General features: G+C 40.6%; 1 protein-coding gene across 2 annotated transcripts; it reads left to right on the top strand.

Annotated features, from left to right (window-relative positions):
* Positions 1–6,372: 6,372 nt before the first annotated feature.
* Positions 6,373–26,452, top strand: NCF1 (neutrophil cytosolic factor 1). Of its 2 annotated transcripts, XM_081330704.1 has the most exons (11): positions 6,373–6,611; positions 8,910–8,990; positions 11,969–12,044; positions 16,440–16,605; positions 18,845–18,900; positions 19,671–19,793; positions 19,899–20,006; positions 21,133–21,250; positions 23,001–23,108; positions 23,727–23,866; positions 24,596–26,452. In XM_081330704.1, exons 1-11 carry the CDS (start codon positions 6,534–6,536, stop codon positions 24,700–24,702), a joined length of 1,161 nt encoding a protein of 386 aa, XP_081186830.1. In that variant the 5' UTR covers positions 6,373–6,533; the 3' UTR covers positions 24,703–26,452. The 2 variants fall into 2 exon arrangements, with proteins under 2 accessions (XP_081186830.1, XP_081186831.1); XM_081330705.1 differs by lacking the exon at positions 6,373–6,611 and having other exon boundaries at positions 8,927–8,990; positions 11,973–12,044.
* Positions 26,453–27,800: the final 1,348 nt, after the last annotated feature.

The following is a 27,800-nucleotide window of genomic DNA, read 5'->3' on the forward strand; positions in this document are numbered from 1 at the left end:
TTTTGCACGATATTCTAATTTTTCAAGTTTCACCTGTAGCAGTGTGACTTAATTAAATTTAGAGGCTGTCTGACTCCAGCTCATCCTAGGCAGCTTCCATTTTAAAAATTAAGGAAAAATCCACATTAACATGGAAAAAAGAACCATGCATGTTCAGAAAAAAAAACATACAATATAACAACAACAAAAAATGCACCTGATGGGCTTAACACCCACCCTACCACAACGCAGAGGCAAACAGTCAGATCTTCAAAGACTTTTGAAACTTCTACCATGAAGAAGTGTCATGGGGCCACAACGCAGACCACTCGGTTCCTAGTCCTTATGGGTGATGCTGTATAGCGCAATGCTGTTTTCAGTTTATTCCTTGCAATTGGAGCATTTATTATATACGTAGGTAGTCCTTGACTTAACAACCACAACTGGGGCCAGAATTTCCATTGCTAAGCAAGGCAATTAAGTGAGTAGTGCCTGATTTTATAACCTCTTTGTTACAGTTAACCGAATCCCTGCAGTTGTTAAGCAGATTATTCAGACATTAAGCAGATCTGGTTTCCCCCACTGACTGCTTGTCAGAAGTTGGCTGGGAAGGTTTGAAATGGCGATCCCAGGATCCTGGGATGCTGCAATTATTGTAAATACATGCCAGTTGCCAAGCACCCCAATTTTGATCAGATGATTATGGGGATGCCTCAGTGGTCATAAGTGCAAGGAACGGTCATAAGTCACTTTGTTCAGTGCTGTTGTAACTGAATGGTCACTAAACAATGACTAAATCAAGGACTATCTGTAGCTAAAATGTAAAGCAACATGGCTGCTTTTCTTATTGCCCAGGCTAGCAAGCATTTTCTTGCCTCGAGCATTTCATTTTGACTTCTTCCTCTTTAGTTGAGCCAAAATAGATCTTTTATCTCTTTCTGCTCTCACACCGGGCCTACTGAGAGGCTGTGTGTTAATTAAACCTAGAATTTCCTCCCACATGTATTTGGCAAGTCACATTGTTTCTAAAAATGTTTTGTATGTATATCCTTTGTGGTCGGACAGAGCTTTTTATTTTTTTCTTGTGTGTCTAATAAAAAAATATGAAGCACAAGAAGATAACGTTTTTAAAGTTTTGTTAGCAGCCCCTTTCCAGAATTATACCAAGAAGGCCTGGCTAAAAAGTTTTTCCTTTGCTCGGTTTCACTTTTAAAGCCAGGCGTTGGTGGGAATCACAATGGAGGATTTCAAAAAGACATGAAGGCTATTCAGAAGCAAGAGTGAGAAAGAGAGAAAGCTATTTTTGAACTGATTTTCTTGCTGTCTGATCCTATGAGAATCCCATACAGTACAGCTGTTCTCATATGCAGGTAGTCCTCGACTTATGACCACAATTGACCCCTGAGACATTTTTAAAGTAAAATTTGCCCCATTTTATGAACTTCCTTGCCACAGCTGTTAAGTGAATCAATGCAGTTGTTAAGTGAATCCAGCTACCCCGTTGACTGCTTGTCAGAAGGTCACAAAAGGGGATCACATGTCCCCTGGACACTGCAATTGTCATAAATACGAGTCATAAATATAAGTGTGGGATAGTGACAGCAGTTTGAGTTGGTAACATGCAGACCAATAAGGAGGACACTGCAGCCATCATCTCTTGAATTCTTGCTTGTGTGTAACACAGATCAGTCTCATCACCTGATGGAAGGCTGCTTTACGCAACCATTTCCATAGAAGCTTGATTCAGAGCAAGTAGCCCGGCCTTGTCGTATGCATAACCCTATGTAACAATAGTTTCTCGGTTGTGGTGCAATAATTTATTCATCCTATTACACTAACCACACCTAGGTCATCAAAAGGAGAACTTCTGCAGGCACGTAGGCATCTGACGTTTTGTGGAATCCTGTCCACCGGCTTGTCTATTTGGGGATGTGTAGAACCCAAATACAAGAAAAGTAGACAAGCAGAAGTGTAACACTGCTAGTATAACAGAGTTGGAAGAGACCTTGTAAGTCTTCTAGTCCAACCCTTTGCTCAAGTAGAAAATCCTACACCGTTTCAAACAAATGGTTGTCCAATTTCTTCTTAAAGATCTCCAGTGTTGGAGCACCCACAACTTCTGGAGGAAAGTCCTTCCACTGATAAATTGTTCTCACTGATAGGGAATTTCTCTTTAATCATAAATTGGATCTCTATGTTAATCTTCCATCTGTTACTTCTTGCCTTGCCTTCAGGTGCTTTGGGAAAGAGGTCAACCCTCTCTTCTCTGTGAAAGCCCTTCAAATATTCGAACACTGCTATCAAGTCACCCTTAGACCTTCTCTTCTTTAGACCAGACATTCTCAGTTCCTGCAACCGTTCTTCATATGTTTTAACCTCCAGTCCCCTAATCATTCTCTGCACTTTTTCTAGAATCTCCACATCTTTTTTGTATCAGGGTGATACAAAACTTGATGCAGTATCCCAAGTCTGGTCTCACCAGGGCAGTGTAAAGTAGTACTAACACTTCATGTGATCTTAATATACAGGCTTATGCTGTGAAATGGATCTTAAAACTCATGCAGAGTTTGATGCTGTACTAGAAAGTAGAATGAGGTCAGCATTTTACACAGGGCTTCCTAAAACCTGGGTAAATTACCCCCAAATGGGCAAAAGTCATTTTTCTTGGGTAATGACTCACAAACCCATTACCTAATCAATCACCACAGAGAAATTGACTTAAAATGTTTTCTCTAGAATCTACCTATACTGTACAGTGTTTCTGATAAATGGTTTTGGTAATGGAGGAAGCCTGAAATGGTATAAGGTTTCCTGCCTGAGCAGGGGGTTGGACTAGATGACCTCCAAGGTCCCTTCCAACTTTATTATTATTATTATTATTATTATTATTATTATTATTATTATTATTATTATTATTATTATTATTATTATTATTATTATTATTGGATTTTGTATAGCATAGCAAAATGCAGCATAACATAAAATTCACAGAAGCAACGTATAAAATATGTATCAAAGTATAACACCAGAGCAGTGAATTATTTTAAAAACACAAGGTATGAGTGATGAATTAAATTATGTACTATAACAGGTTACTAACACTCTAGACCAGTAGTTCTCAACCTATGGTCTCTAAGGGCCCCTGGGCGGGGTGGGGGGTGGGGGCTGCAATGTCATCACAGGACATCCATGAAGGTTTGAAGAAATGTTATAATTTAAATTTTGACTTAAGTCTCGGGGGTCCGCAGCCATGACCTGTGGCCACAAAAGGTATTTAAAGGGTGTCCATGTGGAAGAAAAGGTTGAGAACCATCAGTCTAGGCTAGGGGTAGGCAACCTCGGCTCTTTTATGACTCATGGACTTCAACTCCCAGAATTCCTGAGCCAACACACAAAAGAGGCAAGGTTGCCTACCACTGGTCTAGGCTTTTAAAGGCCTATAAGCAAAATTGCTCTGTAAAAGCTATATGGGGAGCAGGCAGCCGCTGTGTGATATCTTTTTTTTCAAGGCTGGTTTTAGCATGGAGGAGTGGAGAAACAACATTTCTCTGCAGTGCTGCATCTGTCACCTTCCTTCACTAACAAACCTGGTGGCTAAATGGTTGATGATGTCATCCAAATCACTTGGAAGTTCTGCTGTTGCCATTCCTGGTTTAGGATTCTGGCCATCCATGATCTTTCTTTGTTACAGCGGACTTACGTAAACTCCTTCTCAACAAGCCAAGAATTCTGGTTTTGTTCAATGTGGCAAGCATCTTTCAGGTTTGTTTCACTGGTTCTGTGAACAGGAAAAATCACAGAGGAGCAAAATTAGTTTTATATTGAAACTTACCGTACATTAAATTTAGCATCTTTCCCTTTATCCAGCCATGAAAATCTGCAGCTTTTCAAATCCTGAACTTGTAACTCCTAGCATTTTTCTACATTGGCCATTTTAATTGAAGGCTGCTCAGGCTCAGCTTTATTTCACCCTAAGTAAATCTAATCAGAAAGCCATGATTCATGGAACTGCTCCAACTTGTAACACACCTTCCTTTTTATTTTTCCCCCTCTTGCGACAAGTTAATACAAGAGTTTACATTATAAACTACTGGTTACATCTTAATAAATCAGAACGTGGGTGGTGTGTTAGAACAGAAAGTCCTCATTTAGTGACACAACAGTATTGAAAAAGCAATCTGGGACCTTAACAGATCTGCAAAGCACAAAAGAAAGTTGAAGTAAGTTCATAAATGCTGTTGCAGTTTCACTTAATGACTGTTTAGCTTAATAACTGAGTTGTTGGTCCTAGTTGTGGTCACTAAATGAGAACCTCCTGTATAAGCAGCTTGTAATGTCCTATTTGTACAAGAAACCAGACTAGGGTAATTACGGCTAATATCCCAACCTGAAATTGCTTTTATTGATCCTCCTCTTAGGATTCTTAAACAAAGAACACTGATCTCTAACACTCTCAGTTGGACACAATAAATCATCAACCCAAAGCTGAGAATTTTTAAAAAGCCCTCCTCAGTCATCACAATGATCGAAACCCGTGGCAAGGGTCCACCAAAATATAAAACTAGCGGTGAATTTTTTAGCAATTAGGGTGGCATTTTCTTTTAGAGCAACAAAGGACAATCCAGTGATGTAATGATGTTCCTGAGTCATCAGGCTGGGTTTTCCTTAGAAGGGAATGTTGGGGAGATTAAATGTTTTTTAATATTCTTACCTTTTGGATGTGGAAAGCCTAAGCAAATATTGCCCATAGTTGGCAGTGCAATTGCTAGAGGTTGCATTTCACTTATTATAGACAACAAAGCAAGCTGGCAACAGAAGAGGATGTTAGGAAGAAGCTTAAACTGACTCCACCTTAACTTCCTTTAAAAGATGGTCACTCTTTACTAGAGGAAGAAAATCACTGTCATGCTTCCAAAATTCTGTGGTTGTATTCTACTGTATAAGAATAAAATAAAGAGTTCCGATGTCTGTTTCCTGATGTGTTCTATCTTCAAGGGCTGACATTTATCCAGCCATCCATTCATTTTGTATCGCTGTCCACTGGACAGTGGGTAGTGCAACTCTGGGTAGTTAACATCCAATTGAAAACAACAAAATAATCAAAAAATCAAATGCATCCTATCTAAAGCAAAAGGCTGCAAAAACGGGTTTAGGACAGGGAAGTCCAATCTCGGCAACTTTTAAGACTTGCATGGCTGGCTGGGGAATTCTGGGAGTTGAAGTCCACAAGTCTTAAAGTTGCCAAAGTTGGATACCCCTAGTTAGGGTCATAGGTTAATTGCTGCCGAGGATCCCTTATGTGAAATGGGCAGCTATTGCAAATCAATCTGTCAATCAGCCCCAAAGCCAAGGACATAAATTTTCTGCAGCTCACTGAGAGATACCTACTGCAAGTCTATTTAATCCAAGACAGCATTCCCTAAACCATATTCCCCTTCCAGTAGTGCAAGTTGAAAATAACATTGATGGCACATAACCAAATAATCAGAACATTGTGAGAAGATCCGCAGGATGTGGTCAAAAAAGCCATAATGGCTACTATATATGCTACGTGCTGCACTTGCTCCTTCTTCTGGCAGTGCTCATATGAAGGCTTAAGCTAGGATTGGGAAGTCCAGGAATCACACATGACAGTGAGGCATCGTTTTGTTTTTGTGCTTTTTCAAAATATTATGACTGCTATTAATATATTATCACTTCCCTTATGTACTAACACATGGGCCTCATCAGGGAGATAGCAAAATCAGGAAGATGTCGGATGTGTCACTGGGACTGAAGCCCCGCCCCTTTTGCAGGTGCATGGAATGTTGACACAAATACAAAAGAGGCGGAGCTATGATATCACACTCAGCATCTTCCAGATTTGAACACTAGGTAGAGTCAGGTGTTCTGTTTATTTATTTGACATATCTCTGTGCTCCTGCAAAACAACTATTAACAGGTTATGTAGGAAAAGACAATACCATTTAAATACGCCCAGTACAATAAAAATACAAGACTTTTTTTTAAAAAGATGACACTGGAGCGCAGAAAGTTTCTCTGAATTGGCCCGGTCTTTCAAAACATCTGCAAAATCAGCAAAACGGGAGCTGATCTAATCTCTATAGTGCAGGTGTTCCATGTTGGGGTAGAAACGTTGTACCTCTTCACCTCAGCACCTGAACCTCCACAAAGTGTGAGGTTTGTAGCTGTTTCTCCTGGCAGATCTTACTGGTCAGGCTGACACTGACTGGAGTAAGTGATCCTGCGAGAGTCTGATGCTGAGACATGAAAGGTTTTGCAGTCCAAACCAGTTTGTACGACTGAGATGAGGCCTAGATCCCCAAAGGTGCAACCGAACTGAAATCAACGCCCAGCAAAAAAAGCGAATGAAAACACAGAGAAGGAAGGAAATCGAAAACAAAATCCTGGGCCAGCAATGCGGGAAAATCGGACTTCCCCTTTTGTGGTATATAAAAGCTGAAGTCAGAGCGGCACAAGAGCTCACCAGAAAAGCGCAAGGCGGGCCATTCCTACCACGAATACAAAGGACCTGCCAGTTCCCAGCAGCAGAGATGGGTGAATCAATCATCTACATCAGGCATATCGAGTTGCTGGGATTTGAGAAGCGATTTTTCCCCAGCCAGCATTATGTAAGTACTTGGAGACTGACAGCCTGATTTAAGAAGCTGAATCTGACTTCTGGAGAGGCTGGGAGTAGAACAAACTGATGGACTTCTTTAATAGCTGAGAAAAGCGATTGAACTTATTTAAAATGTCCTGGGGAACTGACTCCATTTGGAGATTAAGCATGCATACCACTATTAAAAGGTCCCTGATTTAATCCCCAGCTTTGGCAGTTACAGAAGGGAGAGAACTAGGAGTCTAAACATCAGCACAGACAATACTGCCATCTCATCTTCCCCTATAATGCAGGTCTTTGCGACAATGAGAGTTCAGGGGAGCAGAATAGGACATAGTGAAAGGAATGAATTTTTCAAAGATTCTGAGAAAAACAGACTTAAATCAGACTTAATTTGGCCAGCTGTAGACCCAGCAGTTGCACTGAATTTGGTTAGTTTTTAACTTTAAGTAGATGCCTTGGTGGCTTAACGTATGTTAACTTATCTCTCTTGGTTAGCTTGCATTTCAATGTAATGCACAAAATGAGAAAATGGATCACTCAGTGTGGAAAGTTAAAGGGAGTTCTGTGCACAGCTGGATAGGATACCAAGTCCAACTTCCAGATTGGGAAATCAGATGGCCTCCAGCTGAATCCTACAAATCCTACATCCCACAAAGAAACCCATACTTTTCAGTTCCATTGCCAAGTGCTCTATTCCCTAAACATTCAACATCTGCCTTCTTGTCATTGAAGGCCATTAATTGGTGGGGAGAGAGATGCTAGCACTCTAGGTATCAGAAAGAGTGCCTTGCACATTGGGAAGATGAAAAATGAGTTTTAAAAAATGCTGCCATATCATCCTCAGATTGAGAGTTCAGTCTTTTTGAGAATCCATGTTGCTCTTTGTACCAATGAGCTTCTTGGATTCTTCTTTCAAATGTGGACAAGAGAACTGAGGTTGAGGATTAATGCTGAATATATGCTGTTATTTCCAGCCCACTTCTCAAACTTACCAAGATACCGTTGCATTTTATTTCTGTCTTCTACCCTCCTAGCCTTCCAAAAAGCACCGAGACTTAGCTTCGCCCCCCCAGCCCTAGGTTAGAATGAGATAGATGAGAGGATGTAATGAGGGACTGTATGGTGGAAGTTTAACTTTGGTGCCAGGTTTTTAATAATTATGGTTTTAATGGATTTAATGGGGTACTGTTTTTATTATTGATATTATTTTAATTGTTGATTGGGAGCCTCTCAGAGTTTGACATAAGATGGGCAGCTAAATAAATATTTTAGTTGGCCCATCCAAATAAGATTGTCTGCAAACTGCAAACATCTTCTGCAAATGGGATAAAAGAATTACCTCCAACCTGTTCTCAAATTATTAATTAAAAATTAAGAGAACGAGGTCTAGGACTAAACTTTGTGATCCCGCTCACTATTCAGTTGTCAATATTCAAACCCCACTCTGGTCTGATGAGGAACTATTGATGTGCCCCTTTGAGTATAATTTATTTACCATATGGCACATTCACATCATATTTCAGTGAAAAGAAATACAAGAGTAAAATACAAAACATAGAATATAACATATGAAATCTTAAGATTACAAACATATATCTAAGTTACAAATATATTTTTTTACTTCATTTATCGCAGCCAGGAAATCAGCAAAATCTCCATTATAGACCAAGTTTTGACACTCTGTCACTATGCGCTGGGTCACAATTCAGTGATGGTGTTTTGCCTCATTTATAGAGGGTAACTGCAGAATTCGGTTCAATGTTATCCATATCATAAGAGCTGGTCAAATCCAGGTGATTTTTCCCAAGAAGTAGGAAAACCTTTGATACTGTGGAGGCAGTGGTGGGATTCAAATATGTGAACAACCAGTTCTCTGTGTGGATTGCCGCTTCCGGAAGTCCATTCTGAGCCTGGGCAATAAAAAATTAGCTACTGGTTCTGCTGAAGTGGTGCGAACTGGCTGAATCCCACCACTGTGTGGAGGGCAATTTTCTATCCTGTGCTGTTTTGAGCATGATTGTAGAGCCAGTGTGTACTTTATAGTCCTCCCCCTAGTCAAACCCACAGATAACTAGCTTTCTAATCAGAATGCCATGACAAAGGTTTGCTGAAATCAAGCCAGAACTCAATTACAATGTATTGTCTTAAAGAAGTTACCTGTTCTTTAAGTAAGACAGTATACACCTAGAATATAAAACAATATTTTCATATTCCGGAACATGAATGAATGATCAGTAAGGCAAAGAAAATGAAAAAGAAAATAGTTGGAAATCATTGTTGATTTTAAATGCTGTGCTTTATTCAGGTTTATATGTTTCTGGTGAAATGGCAAGATCTGACAGAAAAAGTTGTGTATCGGAAGTTCACGGAGATCTATGAGTTCCATGTAAGTATGGATTGGATCTGAATGTTTTATTATTAGATTAGATTTGGGGGAAGGTTGTGAAAATAATAATGACTCAAATTAAGTTTCCACCAGTTTTAAACTGTGAATCTAATTGTAGATTTCCCCATACATAAGTATTATTTATTATTAAACAACATTATGTATCTCATTTTCTTTGGAAGTATTTGATAGGTGGACAAAAATGCCAAATCCAGTCTAAACATCTGGCTGACTGTGTGACCAGCCATTATACCTAGAGCCATGTGGGGGAAAAATCTGAGGACTGAATGGTGAGAAGTGAGCATAAACTCTGGCAGAATCCTCAAGGCCACCTCAATTTAGTTCCATCATATTTGGCTTCCCAAAGTAGAAATGAATAAGGAAGCTTTTAAGCTTAACCTAGACATTTGCTGGTAAGCTCAACTGAGAGCAACTTCTGGCAGTCAAGGGACTGTTTCTCCTGTGGATAGTTCCCACATCAAGATTGGTCTTGTGTTTTTGTTTTGTTTTTTAAATGCAGCTGGTTGGCATTTTTATACTTTCTGGATTATGAAATCATGAAGCTTTCCCATGTTGTGAAAGTGGAGGAAACCCACAAAGAAGCAATTGGTTAATACTATTTTTCTTTGTGCAGCACAGGGTTTTTTTTTAGTTTCTGAGTGTGTACGTGCTTGTCTGAAAGCATTAGGAAGGTACTTTCTTTGACTCAGGAGTTCAAGAAAGAGAGCCTTTTTAATTCTGTATGTTTCAACTCCCTTTCTTTTCCTACGATAGCCCTGTTTCTGGTTCCCTTTCCTAGGAAAGGAAGATCAATCCAGGGCTGTCAGGCAGAGTTGGCACAAAATGCTGTCAGAAGAATAATTTGGGGGTCCAACTTGAGCCAGGGTTGTGCAGGAATAAATAAAAATGAAATCCAGACAGCTGTGAAGAAAGGAGAAATATTTATTCCCAAGAGCAAAGAGATTTGCTTTGGGGGCAGCTACAGAGAAATGGTATACAGCGAGATTGTTTTATAGGTTAGTGGTGGCGAACCTTTTGGAGATCGAGTGCCCAAACTGCAACTCAAAACCCACTTATGTATCGTTGGGTGCCGAGTGGGCATGGCCCATTGGCTGGGTGTGGCCCATTGGGTGGGCGTAGCCCATTGGCTGGGCATGGCCCATTGGCTGGGCGTGGCTGTGATGGTAATGGCAGACTGGGTGGGACTAAAAAGTTCAATCAATTCCAACTTTGCGAGATCTTTTTCTCCCCGCGAGAAGTTGAAATTGATTGATTGATTGAACCTTTTTTTCCCCCACACGGCAGCGAAGGCCTAAAGCGAAAAGGTTTTATAAAACCCAGCTGAAGGCCTAGGACTGGGGCGAGGGCATGCGTGTCCACAGAGAGGGCTCTGCGTGCCACCTGTGGCATGCGTGCCATAGGTTCGCCACCACGGTCCTAGGTAATGATTCTAGGATGACACTTGAGGGATGTGGGTGTGCGTGTAGGTACATGCCATCTATGATATTTATTTTTGCGAACATGCAGATCCTCTGGGAGACCGTTTTAATTAGTATTTGTGTTTATAGACCTTCTCTTTTGATATGTGGATTAGATCTGGGTAACTTATTTGGGGGGGGATTGAGAAAGATTTCCCCCTATTTGCTATTTTTACTTGATTAACTTAATTTCAGCTTGGCTATAAATTATCTAGTGGAGACACTGATTCTCAGTCCATTGATAATGTCTGAGGGAAGAGTAAGAATGTATAAAGAATGAAATATATTTTGATGTAAGACTTCCCACAATGTAGACTAATGTAGACTAAACTGAACGTTTATGTGTAGTTTCTCCATGTTCTGAGAGAACCAGATGTTAGACCTTGGGAAAAGGGACAAGAATTCCCCAGGCATATGCAGACAGTTATTTTCTAAATTACAGTGAGTTTTGTTGTTACAGAGCTTTTCAAGTAAATAATTTCTGTTGATCTCTATGATATACAATGGGCAGGGCACATTTGGTGAACATGGCAGCAGTAGTTTTTTGGGTTGTGAGAACCCAGCCTCATCCCCTCTCATGGATAGAAAGTAGTTGGTTCGCAGGGAGAAAGCATTCCTTGCACTTCTAGAGGTCAGCATGCTTCCAAAGATGGTCCATGTAGTCCATGTGTCATATACAGCTTAGTTAGTCTTCTAAATCCTTCTTGCTGCTCCTTAACTGTAGAACTGACCACACCACTATTTACCCCCCAAAAGGTCTGAATCTATCCTGGGCAAATCATTGTCCCTGTTTTGTTCTGATTTAAGCATATTATCTGCATAAATACTGAGGCACCATGTTATTTACAAGCTACAATTTCTATATCAGTAGAATGAAGGGTTGCTGTTTATATTTTTAAAACAAGGAATATTGGTTTCTAAATCCGTGGGCAGTGGATCACCCAAGGGAAAGAGTAGGCAATAAGGACTAATCCACTTTTGTTTTTAAATGTATATTTAATAAAATTTTCTAAAAAAAAAAGGAATGTTTGGTGGTGGAATGGATGATGCTCATCAAGCATCTGTTACTATGATCATTAGCTTTGAAGCATGAGCTGGGGGGACTTTCTGGGGCTAACTTACTAACTGGTTTTTATACTTCTAATGGGGCAAGGAAAGCATTTCCCAGTCAGAAGCCGATATCTAGCACTCTTCATTTACAGAAGCAGTCTTGGATCACTATAGATTATGACTAAATTATGAAAAATGAGCACCCTTAGCCTTTTAGGCAGTAACCCACAGGAAGTTGCCAACTAAATTTCCAGAAAATTTTCTACAACTATGCAGCTGGTAGAAATTTAGTAGTCAGGACTCCTTCCCTTCCCCAACCACTCCTGGTATCAAAGCAATGGAGAAGAAAAAGCCACTTTCTTCAGTTCTATTAGATAATGCTTAATGGTGAATTGACCTAGACTTTCAGTTAGATTCTGAAACTGATCTTTTGTTCTTTTCTCTTGCTAGAAAGATTTGAAGGAAATGTTTCCAATTGAATCTGGGGAAATCAACACAGAGAGCAGGATAATCCCACACTTGGCAGGTAATTAACCTAATTGTAGCTGCAGTTAGTTGTGATGAAACTGCATAAAGTTGAAGTTGGCATGGGTTAGTTCCACCTGCTGTTTTCAAATATGTTTTCCTTGTCCCACCCTTGACTGTTTTTGGCACCCGTATGAAGCATCTATGGATGGACCATTTCAACTGGCTTCCTGATTGCCTAGGGCACAGGTTGGGAACCCATGGCTCTGGAGCCGCATGCGGCTCTTTCAGCCTTCTCCTGCGGCTCCCAGTCCTCTGCCGTTTGCAGAGAGAGAGACAGAGAGAGGCACTTGCGCTTCCTCTCTCTCTCTCTCTCTCTCTCTCTCTCTCTCTCTCTCTCTCTCTCTCTCTCTCTCTCTCTCTCTGCGTGTGTGTGTGTGTGTGTGTGTGTGTGTGTGTGTGTGTGTGTGTGTAAAAAAGAGAGTGGCCTCACGCTGATCTCCAAGAAGCTGACAATAAGCAGGGCAGGAGAGCCAGCCCAATAAGAATGTGTGTCAGCTTGTCCAAGAACAGTGTGAAGCCACTCATGCACAGCAGCCTCTATTTCTTTTTAATTAAACTCTTCAATCAAGCTTCCCCCCTCGCATGTGTGCGCGTGCACACACACGTTTTGCGGCTCCCAGTGTTTTTTTCCTCTGGGAAACGGGTCCAAGTGGCTCTTTGAGTGTTTAAGGTTGCCGACCCCTGGCCTAGGGCAAAGGCAACCTGTGGCCATTGTGAAGTTGCCCTCTAGCTGCAACCAGAATTGCTTCTGGTGAGGGTTGCTGGGAATTGTAGCTTAAGGGCTACAGGTTCTCTGCTTCTGGATAAAATGAAATCAGCTAAGTTTATATAACACAAAACTACCTACTGGTCCATATTGTTCATTTTTCTACTGCATAGCTTCTTCTATTTCTATAATTAGCTGAACAAACCAGAAAGACATGTAATTACAATATAGCAATGGCAATAATACTTAGACTTATATACCCCTTCATAGTGCTTTACAGCACTCTCTGAGCAGTTTAAAAATAGCATATTGCCTCCAACAAGCTGGGTCCTCATTTTAATGACCTCAGAAGGATGGAAAGTTGAGTCAACCCTGAGCCGGTCATGATCGAAATGCTGGCAGTGAGCAGAGTTAGTCTGCAATACTGCATTCTAACCACTGTGCCACCACATCTCCTAATGATATAAAACTCCACAGCTCTTGTAATACGATATAAAACTCAGACTGTGGCTTGTTTTCCATATAAGCCAGGTTTTATAGATCAAACCTAACAAAGAAGGAGATTTGCAACACATCAAACTTAGTTCCCCTCTTGGCCTAAGGTTTCTTCTAATCTTGCCCCAATCTAGCACTGAAGTTGTTACCTAATTCAGTAATGAAAATGTCTGCAAGAAAATAACTAAAAAGGTTAAATCAGGGCAACTTTAACTTTTAATCTTTTTAGATATTTTTTGGCCTGGATGACTGTGTCTTCTTTGACACTGTCTACAAGAAAACAGCCATGTTCAGTGAGCACCAAGGATTCCACAGTTCAACCCTGAGCTACATATATTCCCTTCTATTAGTATTGGTCCCAATATAGAAGAGGAGCTATATGCAAACCAAACACAGGCAAAATTCTTTCATACACATGCCAGATGCCATCAAGATATTTGGGCAGTACTTGTGTTGTTGCTGTAACAGTCCAGCTAGCTAGCAGAATCCCAAAGCCCCATTGTATGTTTAAAGACATGCACAAGAATTTGAGGTTCCTCAAGGTTTATTGGACAGCACAGAAAATGGGAGGCCACATTCACCAGACTGGAACAATATCTGTAATGGGAGAGGTCACATCACTTTGCTGGGGTGGTTTCCTTCAATTTTCCATCGACCTTGTGGGAGGGGGTTGTTTTATACAGTATATATATCAGTATATTAACCTTATTTTAGAACATTGCTATTTTGGTTTGATTCCTGCTTCACAATAGAAATTATGACACTGATTTTCTGTAATTGTAACCAGAGAGAAATTCATAAAGCTACAGAAGGCACACCAGGTGTTGCATTCATGAGGAAGCATCAGATTGCCTGGTTTGTGTCACTGGTTGGGCTTTCCTAAGTTTTCTTAGGCCCTGAAGCTTTTTTTAAAAAACAAGAACTAGCAGCATTTCATGAAAATAACAACAGTAAATGGATGGGAAAAGTTAAACGGTTTCATGCTGAATAGGACCGATCTCTGAAAATTCCCCCACTTGCTTACACATAAGCTAACATTTTAATGAACAAATTATTGTTGTCATTACTGGATTATAGACCTAGACTGACTGAAATTCTATCTTAAAAGCCAACTCTTCCTCCAACCACCAGATGTCTGGAGTTTTATTAAAGTGGAACTGAGACCATGATAGGTTCAAAAGAAATCTTTCCCCAAGGTTTTCCAGCTTCCTTAAACTGAAGGTTTCGATATTTTCATGTTGTGCCCAGATTTACACTAATTTTGGGAAAGGAATGATCGAATTACTACATATGTATGCAAGTTCTGGGTTTTTGCACACTAACCTAACATGATATGTAGAGGTTAACTTGGAAAACTTGTATTATGGGCCAGAGGCTGATGACTGACAAGCAGCCAAACATGGCCAGTACTGATGACAGGTGGTTTCTGAAGATAGGGCCCATACTTGCAAGCATGCAGCCTTGAAACTGCCTTGTGTTGAGCCCATTCTCTTATAGAAGGACAGCAGTTATGAGAGCTCCTTCATATTTCTCCTGCTTTCTTTGCCTCTCTTGGCAGGAACAGACTGTTGGGAAGTGCTGCCTTAGCGCATTGATTGAGACCTGTTTCCAACTAGCATTCTAAGCCATTACTTAACTGTGGCTTGTTGATTAACCACATTTGGTTGGGTTCACACAACTTCTTACATCATAAACATTCATAAAAGCCAGAACTGGAATTCATATACAAGGCTAAGTCCAAGTCAAACAAGCTGCATTTATTGCACAGAGAACTCAGACTTAGGAATGTTGTCAGAGCTGCCATCATGCGCTTGAACTCCCCATTCGCCAGCTGTCAGTCTGCCATGAACTATGGGGGGGGGGGAGGGAGCTGGACAGGAAGGGGAAAGTGAAACAGATGAATGCTTGGGGGAAAGTGAAACTGATGAAGTTGATGGGAAGAAGCCTGCCTCTCAGAGACAAGTCCTCAAGGTAGATAAGATAAGATAAGATAAGATAAGATAAGATAAGATAAGATAAGATAAGATAAGATAAGATAAGATAAGATGATAAGATAAGATAAGATAAGATTTGTTGTCTTTTTTTTTACTGTGAGCACAACGGCACACATCAAAAATAAAATTTAATTGCCCGTTCCCAAACACATACATGACACACACCTAAAACATACTATAAACAACATATGTATAGATCCACAATCCTACATATAAAAAGGTAAAGGTTCCCCCACACATGTGTGCCAGTCGTTTCTGACTCTAGGGGCCGGTGCTCATCTCCGTTTCAAAGCCGAAGAGCCAGCGCTTGTCCGAGGACGTCTCCGTGGTCATGTGGCCGGCATGACTAGAGGCCAAAGGCGCACGGAACGCTGTTACCTTCCCACCGTAGTGGTCCCTATTTTTCTACTTGCATTTTTACGTGCTTTCGAACTGCTAGGTTGGCAGAAGCTGGGACGAGTAACAGGCGCTCACTCTGTTACGCGGCACTCGGGATTTGACCCGCCAAACTGCCGACCTTTTGATCGACAAGCTCAGCGTCCTAACCCACTGAGCCACCATGTCCCATCCTACATATACATATCAATAAAATATTAAATACTGTCCATCCTGAATGTATAACAGAAGGAGGAAGCCTGAGAGTTCACAAAGTTAATGCTGTATGGAATGAAACTATGGTTGAACCTCTTTCAAAATTGATTGGACGATGAGGGGAACCAGCAATGGGAAGAGTCTAGGTAGGGAAAAATTAAAGTTAGAGATTTGGTGTGCGAACTTCAGTTCTGGTTTTGCTATGCTGTAATCGACTTTTAGTAAAAGTATATATTTCACTACAAATGGAGTTGAGGGTCTTTCTTAACTAAAGGACCAAGTTGGGGCAGGTCTAACCAATGTCCTCAAAAGTCTTCTATTTCACTCAACTCATAATCTGCATTGTAGAATGTGATTATGGCAATTTGTGAAAGGTGACTCAGGGCTTAATTGATTCTCTTTCCTTTAATTTTCTTTCCTTCCTTTTCTCTTGCTGGAAGCTCAAAACACACAGAAGAGAAAGAAATGTCCAGGATGTGAGAATGTGGAGCAAAATCTCTGCCTTGGGTTTTGGGGAAGTACACCAGTTTAGAGTTGACTGTTCTGGAGCAGATGGGTAAATAGACTCATCTGAGATAAGATGTGTTTGCTTCCTTTCTCTGTCTAGCCCCAAAGTGGATTGACAGCCAACGCGCCACTGAAAACCGGCAAAATACTCTGTCCGAGTACTTCTCTGCCTTGATCAATCTTCCGCGCAAGATCTCCCGTTGTGTGCTTATCTTAAACTTCTTCAAAGTCAGACCAGATGATTTGAACCCATCTACTGCAAATCAGTGAGTATTGGCCAGGCTCTGGAAGATGCATATTGGGACATCCATGTTTTGTGCAACCAATGCTTATAAAATCAAGCATAGTTGCTTGATAAATATGGTAAACCATTCACAGTGGCTCACAATCGTGGCTTAATCCCAGATGCATGTACTGTATATATGCAAAATGAAATGACTGAATTCATGCAATACACTAAACCCAAATCAAACAAAACCACACAATGTATGACCACAGGTATAGATTTAAATGGAAACTAGAAGAACTGCAATAGGAAATGGGTTTGTTCTTATCTTGAGCCTGGCATTGACATTATCGCATCCACATTTACCCTGTGTGTTACCAGATAGTTTTTCTGCATAATGCAACCTCTGCAGATTTAGATAGGAAAATTGCTAGAGGAGATAAGGAGGATAACAAGGAAGGAAATTCCCTAAAAGTTATTTATTGCAGAAACACAGTTGGAACATAGCCTTGCCCAAAGAGTTTTTATTTTATGTATCATCTAATTAACCCTTAGTGGTGGTAAGTGCCACATGAAATGGTCCAGGGCTTTGCAATCTCAGAGTCTGAGGACATTTATTTTGGGAAATCCTGTGGTGAAGATGGAATTGCAAAAATGAAACAAAAAAAATCCATCCACATTTTTTTGTTTGTCCGTGATGCAAGAGTGTAACTCTGCAGAGCTTGTTGGCAAATTATTTCTGTAAATGAAGACACTCTTGCCTCATTCCTTCTCCTGTAGGTGAATCTACTTTTATTACTTTGAGAAGCTGCACCATGAGCACTCATGGGGTGTTGAGGGCCACAATCCAAAACAGTGAAATCAGGAAGTGTTTGGGGCAGGGGGACTTGAGGAGAAAAATGAAAGCCTTATAATATGTCTCTGTATTTCGCCCCTTCACACCTCCAAATTCCTCTCCAAATATAATCAAAAGATTGAAACTTTCAGCCCACTTGGAATTTGCACTTTATCAGTTGGATGCTCAGTTGATAAAGAACAAAATGCACAAGTGTCCTGCTGTTTCCCCTTTTCTTAGCCAGCAATTAGGGAGCTTGGAGGTTTTTCCTTGTCTTTCCCTTTGGTGCAAAGTGACTGGCAAGTAGGGGGAAACAGTAGTGTTGTGGAACTAAAGGTAAAGGTAAAGGTTCCCCCGCACATGCGTGCTAGTTGTTTCCGACTCTAGGGGCTGGTGCTCATCTCTGTTTCAAAGCCAAAGAGCCAGCGCTTGTCCGAGGACCTCTCTGTGGTCATGTGGCCGGCATGACTAGACGCCAAAGGCGCACGGAACGCTGTTACCTTCCCACCGGAGTGGTCCCTATTTTTCTACTTGCATTTTTACGTGCTTTCGAACTGCTAGGTTGGCAGAAGCTGGGACGAGTAACAGGCGCTCACTCTGTTACGCGGCACTCGGGATTCGACCCGCCAAACTGCCGACCTTCTGATCGACAAGCTCAGCGTCCTAACCCACTGAGCCACCGCGTCCCTCTTGTGGAACTACCCATCTGCAATTCTAAGTTTTGCATTTTGTTTAGAACTTATCACTTTTTCCTTTCTTGAGCTACTGCTGCAGCCATTGACTGTGGTTTCAAGTCTTTGAGAAAGAATCTTATTGAAAGTTTATGACAGATCGTACCATACTGCTTGCAATGTGATTTTTAATGCAAATGGAATGATGGCTTAGCAGCCAGGGAGCTTCCCCTGGTACAAATCTTTAGTTGTTTTCTTGATTATATGCTCATAAAGTCAATGTCAGCTGTTAGCCACCACATGGGTAGACTTCCCTGGGATACTCAGTTATTTTTATTAATAACAATAAACAGCCTGTTCTGAAGTCAACGCTCAATGCTGGCTGGGGAATTCTGCTTGTTGAAGTCCACAACATTGCCCTACAGGGATGGGGCTTTTGTATGTCAGTTGACCAGCCCCAGCCTTTCCACTGTATCTTAAAAAACATTGCAATGAACATCCTTGGATGCATTTAAATGAATGTTCCCCCACTTAATGTCTCACAAAACCCCATCAAGTTCTCAAAACCCCTCAAAATTCTATGGGACTCTGTTTGAAACTCCCTGGACTAAAGCATAGAATTTGATCAATCTCACTACACCTTCATCAGGATCAGAGGCCCAGCCTAGAAATAAGGAAAGAGTCCAGTGGTTTGCTAAGGGCTATTTCATTTACATTGGTGGCTAATCGGTGAGGCCTGAGATAGTAACAAGTCTTGTCCTTACTCCCTGCAGCCCCAAGAAACCAGAAGCATTCCTGATGCCAAAAGATTCAAAGAAGATTGCAACAGGTAAGTCAATGGGAGTGTCAAAAGGAACCATTTCTGTCATCTTTTGCATTGGTTCCTGAGTTGGTTGCATCTGTATTGAGAATGAAGGGGTGCTGGGATGTTTCTGCACTAAATCTGGGTTCCCTCAGCCATCAGGGTGCCCACTGTGAGGCAAAACAGAATACTGGATTAGATAGGTCTTTGATCTGTTCCAATGGGCTCTTCCTATCTCTTCACTGCCCTTCCTGCAGGCTTTTATTATTACTTTCAGGAAGCTTTAATTCATAGTTTATCATGAGGACTAGAAACATGCATTTAAAGAAGAATGGCATTGGGAAAAACTTTTAAAAATGAAAGCTTTCAGCGCTCAAGTCCAGCTTCTAGACTTGAAATCTCTTATTTTACTAACTCTGGAAATTATCTCTTTGTTTCTGAAAATAACCTCTTCATACCGTATGTATGCTGCTCCTATTAGCTGCTTAGAATCCCTTTTTAAATTGAAGTGGCTACAAAGCAACATATAATGTAGTGAATAAACTAAATACATAAACTGAGATTTCTCCTTGCAAAAAGATTGTCCCTGCTCTCAGGTTTACAACTTGAAAAGATAACCGTGCCAAGGAAAAAAAAGAGACGGAGAGGAAAGAGGTGAATCTGTTCAGGTGGACACAAATCAAAGATCATCCCCGTCCTCTTTTAATAGCTCTTGGCTAACCCAGTTCTGTTAAATGTTGGCTCCAGTTGGGTCCTCTGGTCTTCTAATTTCATCGGTGTCTCCTTTTTTTTTGTAGACATCACAAGCCCGATCATCCTACAGACCTACCGTGTGATTGCTGACTATGAGAAGAACTCTAGCACTGAGATGGGCATGAAAGTGGGAGACATGGTAGATGTGGTGGAGAAGAGTGAAAGTGGTAAGAAAGAAGCTGGGTTGTATTTTTTTTTCCATCTTGCGGTGGACTGGGGATTTTACTCAGTAAAAAAACCCCTTCTTTTTCTATCATGGTTATTCATTTCAGGATGGTGGTTTTGTCAGCAAAAGAATAAACGAGGTTGGGTACCAGCTGCTTACCTAGAACCAATGGATAGTCCAGATGAAGCTGAAGAACAGGAGCCCAACTATGCAGGTGAATGAACTTTACTGTTAGATTTGAGGTTGTCATCAGTCTAAGGACCATGCTGAGCAAGGCCCCAGTTTAGCTCTAGAACAGGGGTCTTCAAACTTGGCCCTTTTATGACTCGTGGACTTCAACTCCCAGAATTCTTCAGCCAGAGTGCCTGGCTGAGGAATTCTGGGAGTTGAAGTCCACGAGTCATAAAAGAGCCAAGGTTACCTACCCCTGGTTTAGACAAAGGGGAGTGTCTCCATCCCAAGGGTGTGGTTGTGACAGGGGAAAAAGGGAGGTATGCCATCAACTATGCTTCTAAAAGCATAGTTTATGTATATTATACCTAACGTAACATAATGTATGTGAAATAAATAAATAATAGAGTACTATATCTGCAAAATTTACTGCCATATTTATTAATGATCAATACACACTAAACAAGCAGTACAGTATGTGTGTTTCAGTGATCAATAAGCAATGAAAATATCAAATTATTAATAAATATTGAGTAAAAATTAAAATAAATATGATCAATTGATATAAAGGCAAACTAGGATGGCTTTGCAAAGTCTCATTCTACTTCAGCTGCATGACTTATTAATCAGCAGTAACTTACTGTAAATATTGCAGTTTCCTTAACATAAAATCATACATTTTTGTAAAATAAAAGTTGCCATTAATGACTTCCTTCCTGCTCACTAAAGGGAATCTACTGTGTTTTAAAAACATATACAGTATTATTGTTTAGCCTATTTTCCCATTAAAATGCCTCATTAACTGATAAAATATTCATCATTATAAAAAGACATTTAAAAGAGGTTGCTGGTTGAAGCTAATTTAAATGAAATATAAAAATATGATTTAAATTTGTCTAAAGCGTTTATTGTCCCTCAGAATTTGTTTCATCTCCAACTTGAGTTTGTCCCTCTTTTGCCTTTCACACTTTGGATGCATAAGCTGTTTTCACCCTCCACAGTCCAATCTGTAAAATGGGTAGCTGAGTGAAATCAAGATTTAAAACATGAATGAAAGCAGTTAAATGTTTTTGGGCACTTGATATCAGTTTCAATTCAGAATCACTTCTTGTGAGATGGGCGGCCGTATAAATTTGATCAATCAATCAAATAAACTCTCTTCTTGCAAGGTGAACTCCATGTTGTCCGAAAAGGTTACACAGCTGCTCAGGAAGACGAGATTTCCCTGAAGGAAGGAGAAACCATAGAAGTTATCCATAAACTGCTTGATGGTTGGTGGGTAGTCAGGTAAGGCTTCAGCCCTGACTCTTTTCAGAGGAAGCAATGGAGATGTTCTGTCCTTGAACTTTTCACAAATTGTTCCCCTGCAAATGCACTGGGACAAATTTCAGATTTCTGACTAGAGAATCTAGTTGCCGAGCTTGGAGGACACCTCATTGAAGGTTCCTGCACCTGAATGTGGGAATGGCACTCATCAATGCCGGCTTTCCTGTTGGGCAAAGGTGGCCCCACTTACTGTTTGTTGAGATGTCTTCACAACCGAGCCTCCATCCTGTGGTGGTCTGACAGGATGCTATGAAACTAGCCCATTCTATTCAATTTTGGAGCAATTTTGGGGGTTGGTTTTCGGTCTAAAATCGGCCTTGAACTACCCAAATTAAAGTTGTGCAAATCCAGCCTAATCGTCCCAAAGGTGCTTTTTCCAAAAGGCAACTGGACTTTTTTTTTCTTTGAAAATATTTCACTTCTGAAGAACTGAAGGAGTTTCTTGGATGAAAAGCAAAACATTTTTGAAGAAACCCCCCCCCCCCCAAGAAAGTCCAGTTCCCTTTTGGAAAAAGCACCTTTGGGACAACCATGACCTGGTTGAGATGCTCCATAGACCTAAATCCAGCCTAATGATATTAAGATCTGAGAAGCCCTTGTCTGCACGGATGAATCTGCCAAAATCAATTATCTCCAGTTTGGTTTCTCTTTTTTCAAGTTCTTTCTCTCTCCCATATGTGAAGTCATTTGTGAATGTGGTTGGAGTGCTTCAGGGTGAAACTCATGCATAGTCTTTCATCTTTAGTCATAATTCAGAGGCACAGGCATAACTTGCAGGCAGAAGTTCTAGGCTAATTCTGAGGTAAACTGGGAAAAAACCTTGACAGAAATTTTGCAGGGCAATTGCTGATCCTGTGGTAGATTTCCATGCCATTGACAACACATGGAGACAGAACTCCAATTGTCCAATGTCCACATATTATTGCACCTTCAGTGTGGTGCTTAAAAGGCAAATCTCAGTCAACACAGAATACCCAGATAGACCCCCAAAGAGGCCGTCAACAATCTGAAGTGACAGGTGTTAAAAAGAGGAAGTTTCAGCTGGCAGCCATCTGCTGAGCATCTATGTATTGCAATATGTTATTAGGTTGAGAGCTAAATAAATCAGTGCGTGGGAGATAGCCCTGGAGCGTGACATGGTCTTATTCTGTTCAGCATTGTGTACCAATAGAAAAGAATATGTGTACTTCAGGGTTGAACTGTGAGGTCCTTGGTGCTCTCTGAGCTTGGTTCTTTGCTTCCAGACGTTTTACGACCCAACTAGGTAACATCATCAGTATTTATGTAGATTTCATCTTAATAATAATAATTTGGAAGGAACCTTGGAGGTCATCTAGTCCAACCCCTTGCTAAGGCAGGAAACCCTATACCATTTCAGACAAATGGCTGTCCAGTCTCTTCTTAAAAACTTCCAGTGGTGGAGCATTCACCACTTCTGGAGATAGGTTGTTCCACTGGTTAGTTGTTCTAACTGTCAGGAAGTTTCTCCTTAGTTCTAGGTTGCTTCTCTCCTTGACTAGTTTCCATCCATTGCTTCTTGTCCTGCTTTCAGGTGCTTTGGAGAATAGCTTGACTCCCTCTTCTCTGTGGCAGACCCTGAGATATTGGAACACTTTTTTAGCAGGATCTTGCTATGGAGTGCAACCATGGTTCAAACTATCTCTGCTTGTTTATTTTACTGTGTCGATAAAATGGTCTTCTTAAACCTTAGGAAGGAAGAGAGCACAGGCTACTATCCTTCAATGTATCTGCAGAAAGCAGGAGAGGAAAACATGACTGAGAACAACCAGCTGAGGAATAAAACAGCACCACCTCGAAGGTAGAGTTGGGCTCCCTGGATGTTGCTTTGTTTTGAAGTGTTGGATTAAGACTGGTGAAACCAAACTTCAAGTCCATCCTCAGCCTTGGAAACTCACTGGGTGATTTTGGGTTGTTGTGGGGAATAAAATCAACAGTTTTCTTTAGAATCAATTTGGAGCCCCTAGATGTAAATATAAATCAAGATTTAGTTTGCTTTAGCCTTTGGTCATTAGTAGACATTGTCGAGCACTTACCAAGTCTAATATCTGAATCAGGGGCTCAGATAAGTGTGGATTTCTTCATTACTTTTCAGGACAAAGAAAAGATGAGATTTTTAAAATTGGGAAATTAGCCGATTGTATGAAATTCCATAATCAAAAAAAAAAATGGAAAGGAGAAGTCATGGAATCCAACATTTTGCTCATTGCAAGATCCAAATCAAATCACAACTAGGGAACTATGGGGATTTTATAGGAAAATATATGGGAATCACCCTGATTGGAAACAACGAGAATTTTAGTCCATACACAAGGAATATGCCAAGTTGGAGAAAACCTGGCTTAGCAGATTCTCGTTATGTTATTCATGTGCTTATAATTCCACTGATGATTTTCCTTTCCTTCGGATGACTGGGCAGGTCTAGCATCAGCAATATCAAGAGCATCCACAAGCAAAGTCGCAGGCAGATCAGCCAGGAGACGTATAGGCGGAACAGCGTCAAATACATGCAAAGCAAAAAGCTGAAGAACAAATTAATGGGCAAACCCAACACTATCGGTAAGTATGGGGAGCTGCAGAAAAACGCTCTTCCAAAATCCCTAATTTGGTGAAATATGAAAAGATAGCAAGGCACAAAACAACCTTCTCTGACCACTTAAGCCAGTGTTTCTCAACCTTGTCATCTTGAAGATGGATGGACTTCAACTCCCAGAATTCACCAGCCAGCATAGCTGGCTGGGGAACTCTGGAACTTAAAGTCCACCCATTTTCAAGTTGACAAAGTTGACAAACACTGCTCTAAGCCTTTGTAAATTTGGTTTCTCTTGAGTTTTGATTATTTCTTCTTGATTATGTCTTTAATATGACATGCCCTACTCAAACACAGTGACACTGGGCATTGGGCAAAAATCACCGGCTGGGGTATTCTGGGATTTGAAGTCCACTCATCTTCAAGTTGCCAAGACTGACAAACACTAACTTAAACATTTAATTCTGGCTAAGCAGGTCCTTTCCTCACTTTTTATTGATACAAATGTCTTCACATGGAATATTTGCATGGAATATTTGTCCTGACATGATGGGCATATCTAATGTTGTGGCAAATTAAGCCTATGAATATTAATTCTTTAATGACCTCAGGGTTGCACCATTACAGCTGCCAGATCTGAAAGAAAGGAAGTCTTGCTTTTCTCCACCACAAATCAGGAAGTCAGTTTGGAATGATGTAACAGGTTTTGCTGTATCATCTCAAGGCTGTTTTCCTCTCCCCTCCATTTTATTTTATAGAGGAAACAAATGAGAATGATGAACCGAAGCCCGCAATTCCTCCAAGACCCAGTAAAGATTTGATTCTCATTCGTTGTTCCGAGAGCACAAAAAGAAAAATCCAGTGAGGAACAAACTGAGGAATTTATTTTTCCACCTTTGCTACCATCACTGAAAAGGACTCAAGTTATTCACAAAGGATCTCTGTTTTTGGAAGAGTTAATGCAAACGATGTCTAGTGTTCCCATTGCAGCTCTTGTGTTTAGAGAATATGATCTTTTTCTGCTTGTTTGACCAAACTTACAAGGGAAGAAAAGTGTTTAGAACATAGAATAATAGCATGTAGCTATTACAATTATACAATAATTATATAATTATAATTGCACATAGAATTTAGCACTGATGACTTCTTACAAATCCACTTTTTTCAGTCTCTTATTGTATAATCCATTAAATCAAGGTGGTAAAGCTGTGCTGAGTTTTCTTGGTTTCCCTAAGCGTGGGTTGTTTTCCTGCAGATGTTTTGTTACCAGCCTTGGTAATATCACCAGTGTAGAGAACCAAATGGAATTTGTTGGTGGTTTATATAATAGTGGCTGCCCTGCCAGTTGTGACTGTTGTGTGATTTGTTCCTTGGATAATCAACAACTTTCACTCTTACAGATCACCCAAAATACCACGAACACGAGTCTTTTTTAGCTAGTTTATGGCTCAAATGTATTGTCAGAATCCAGAAAACAGGTTAATTCAGTAGTCAGGTTAAGTGTGTTGTAAGACTTGCATTCATGCATCATCATTCATGCTAGTTAAAGTCCTAATAATAGTATTTTTCCTACATTGAAAGTCTGCTTAGTTTTCACTTCCATTTGGTGTTTTGTTTGAGGGATGTTATTTTTCTTTGGTTTAGCTCCTTTGGTTAGTTTGTGTTCAATACATGTTAATGAAAAATGGTAGGTTTTGGTTTTATAATTGGTGTATTATATATGACTTCCATTGAGAGTGCAAATACATGACTGTATATATTGTTTTATCCTTTTTGCATGTGTTTAACTGCTGTTTAGTTCTCATTTACTGATTTTATCGTAATTACAGCATTACAATTGTTTTTCTTTCTGCAAATCCAGAAAAAGGGTGTTTATGAACCAAGCCACAGAGCAAGTGAGCACATATGTCCATAGATGTACTGAATCTTGATCAGTGAAATAGCTGGCACTGTCGGGCACACACATGCATTGAGCTTATGATTATTGGTTATGATGCACACGTCTATCAACTTAGTGTATTTATTTTTCATGTGCCAAAGATTGTTATCCACGTGTAAGATGTAGGTTGCTTTACATCCATTGTATTGTATTTGTAATAATGATGTTGTTAATTAATAAACAAGTTGAGGTAAAAAAGAGGGCTTTTAGTCTTCTTTTCAGCAAGTCATTTCCAATTAAACAGCAGTGGTTGTGACATAAAGGAAACCCTTTTATTGTACTTTAGACCTGCAGATTGCTCAAAAAAGCCTCTTGTGTAAGATTCTGGGCAGAAAGGAATTTGCAAACATTTAAGAAGGCTGTTTTTGAGGAAAGTTGACCAATAATCTGAATTTTGAACTGCAAGTTGTGTAGGACCTCACAACTGCATGCCTTGTCCGGTTTACCATTTCAGCTTCCAGCCAGTCTGATGTATGGCTGTCCAGAAGTTAATAAAAACTTGGTTTCCTGGAAAGGTCTTGGGACTGACTGTGAAACCAGAGCTTACTTTATAAATGTTTGTGTATCTGCATTTTTTTATTATTCCATACACCTTGTTAATAATTTTTGTTATACAATTTTTAATCATATTTTCCTTATTGCTATTTTAATCTCACTGGACACAGAGATGGACGGCATACACAATAAATAAATAATAAAACCTGTCAACTGCCTGGAGTTTATAAAGATTGGGAGCATTGATAACCTGCATTAATTTTTCTAAATGCCTTTCTGCAGGATACTCCATGATGGCTTTCTTTCCATCTTTCTATTTTTCCAATTGACAAGCAATATGGTTATTTATTTATTTATATGTATTTATATCCTGTCTTTATTATTTTTACAAATAATTCAAGGCCACAAATATATCCAAAAACAACTTCCTCCTCCTGTTTTTCCCACCACAACAGCCCTGTGAGGTGGGTCGGACTGGAGAGAGTGATTGGCCCAAGGTCAACCAGCCGGCTTTCATGGCCAAGGCAGGACTCAAACTCACAATCTCCAACTTTCTAACCAAGTGCTTTAGCCACTAGACCCGGGGTAGGCAACCTCAGCTCTTTGATGACTCGTGGACTTCAGCTCCCAGAATTCCTGAGCCAGCATGGCTCAGCTTGGAAACCTCTCCCTTTCCCCTCAGCATGGCTGGCTCAGGAATCCTGGGAGTTGAAGTCCACGAGTCATCAAAGAGCCAAGGTTGCCTACCCCTGCACTAGACCAAACCAACTCTGTGGTCAGTTTAATGTTTGAACATGGTTCCTGCTCTTGTGCTACTGTGTTTCCCCCAGAATAAGACCTAGTCTTTTTTTTTTTGCCTCCAAAAGGGGCACCATGTCTTATTTGGGGGGGGAATGTCTTTTCCTCTCACATTGGAGGCACCGACAGCCCCATCCAGCCGCTCCACTTCTTCTATGGCTGAAGGAGCAGCTTCATTCTGCAGCTGAGAATGGAGCTTGGGCCTGCATTTTGACATCAGAGGCCTTTCCAGAAGGCCTTTGCAGCCAAGAATTGAGCTACAGATTGAATCCATAGCTCGGTTCTCGGCTGCAGTGGCTTTCCGGAAAGGCCTCTGACTGCAAAATGCAGGCCAGAGCTCCTTTCTCAGATGCAAAATGAAGCTGCTCCTTCGGCTGCAGAAGAAGTGGGCTGGCGAGGGAGGCCTGGATGCAATGTTAAGCTCCAACCCACCTCAGCTTGATTTTTAGGCATGCGCCTCACCCCCAAACTAGGGCTTATTTTTGGGGTAGGGCTTATATTAGGCCCACCCCCAAAAATCAAGTTACGGCTTATTTTCAGGGTAGGTCTTACTTTAGGGGAAACACGGTATATTTCTGCCAATTGTCGTCTTCTTCCCGGTTAGTGGAGGCATCATCAGCCATTCAATCAAGCAATAGGTCTTCTAGCTCAACCCCCTGCTCAAGCAGAAGACCCTGTATCATTTCAGACAAGTGACTGTCCAATCTCTTCTTAAAAACCACCAGTGATGA

This window comes from Vipera berus (assembly GCF_964194415.1).
Source record: "Vipera berus genome assembly, chromosome: 1".
NCBI classification, from domain to species: domain Eukaryota; kingdom Metazoa; phylum Chordata; class Lepidosauria; order Squamata; family Viperidae; genus Vipera; species Vipera berus.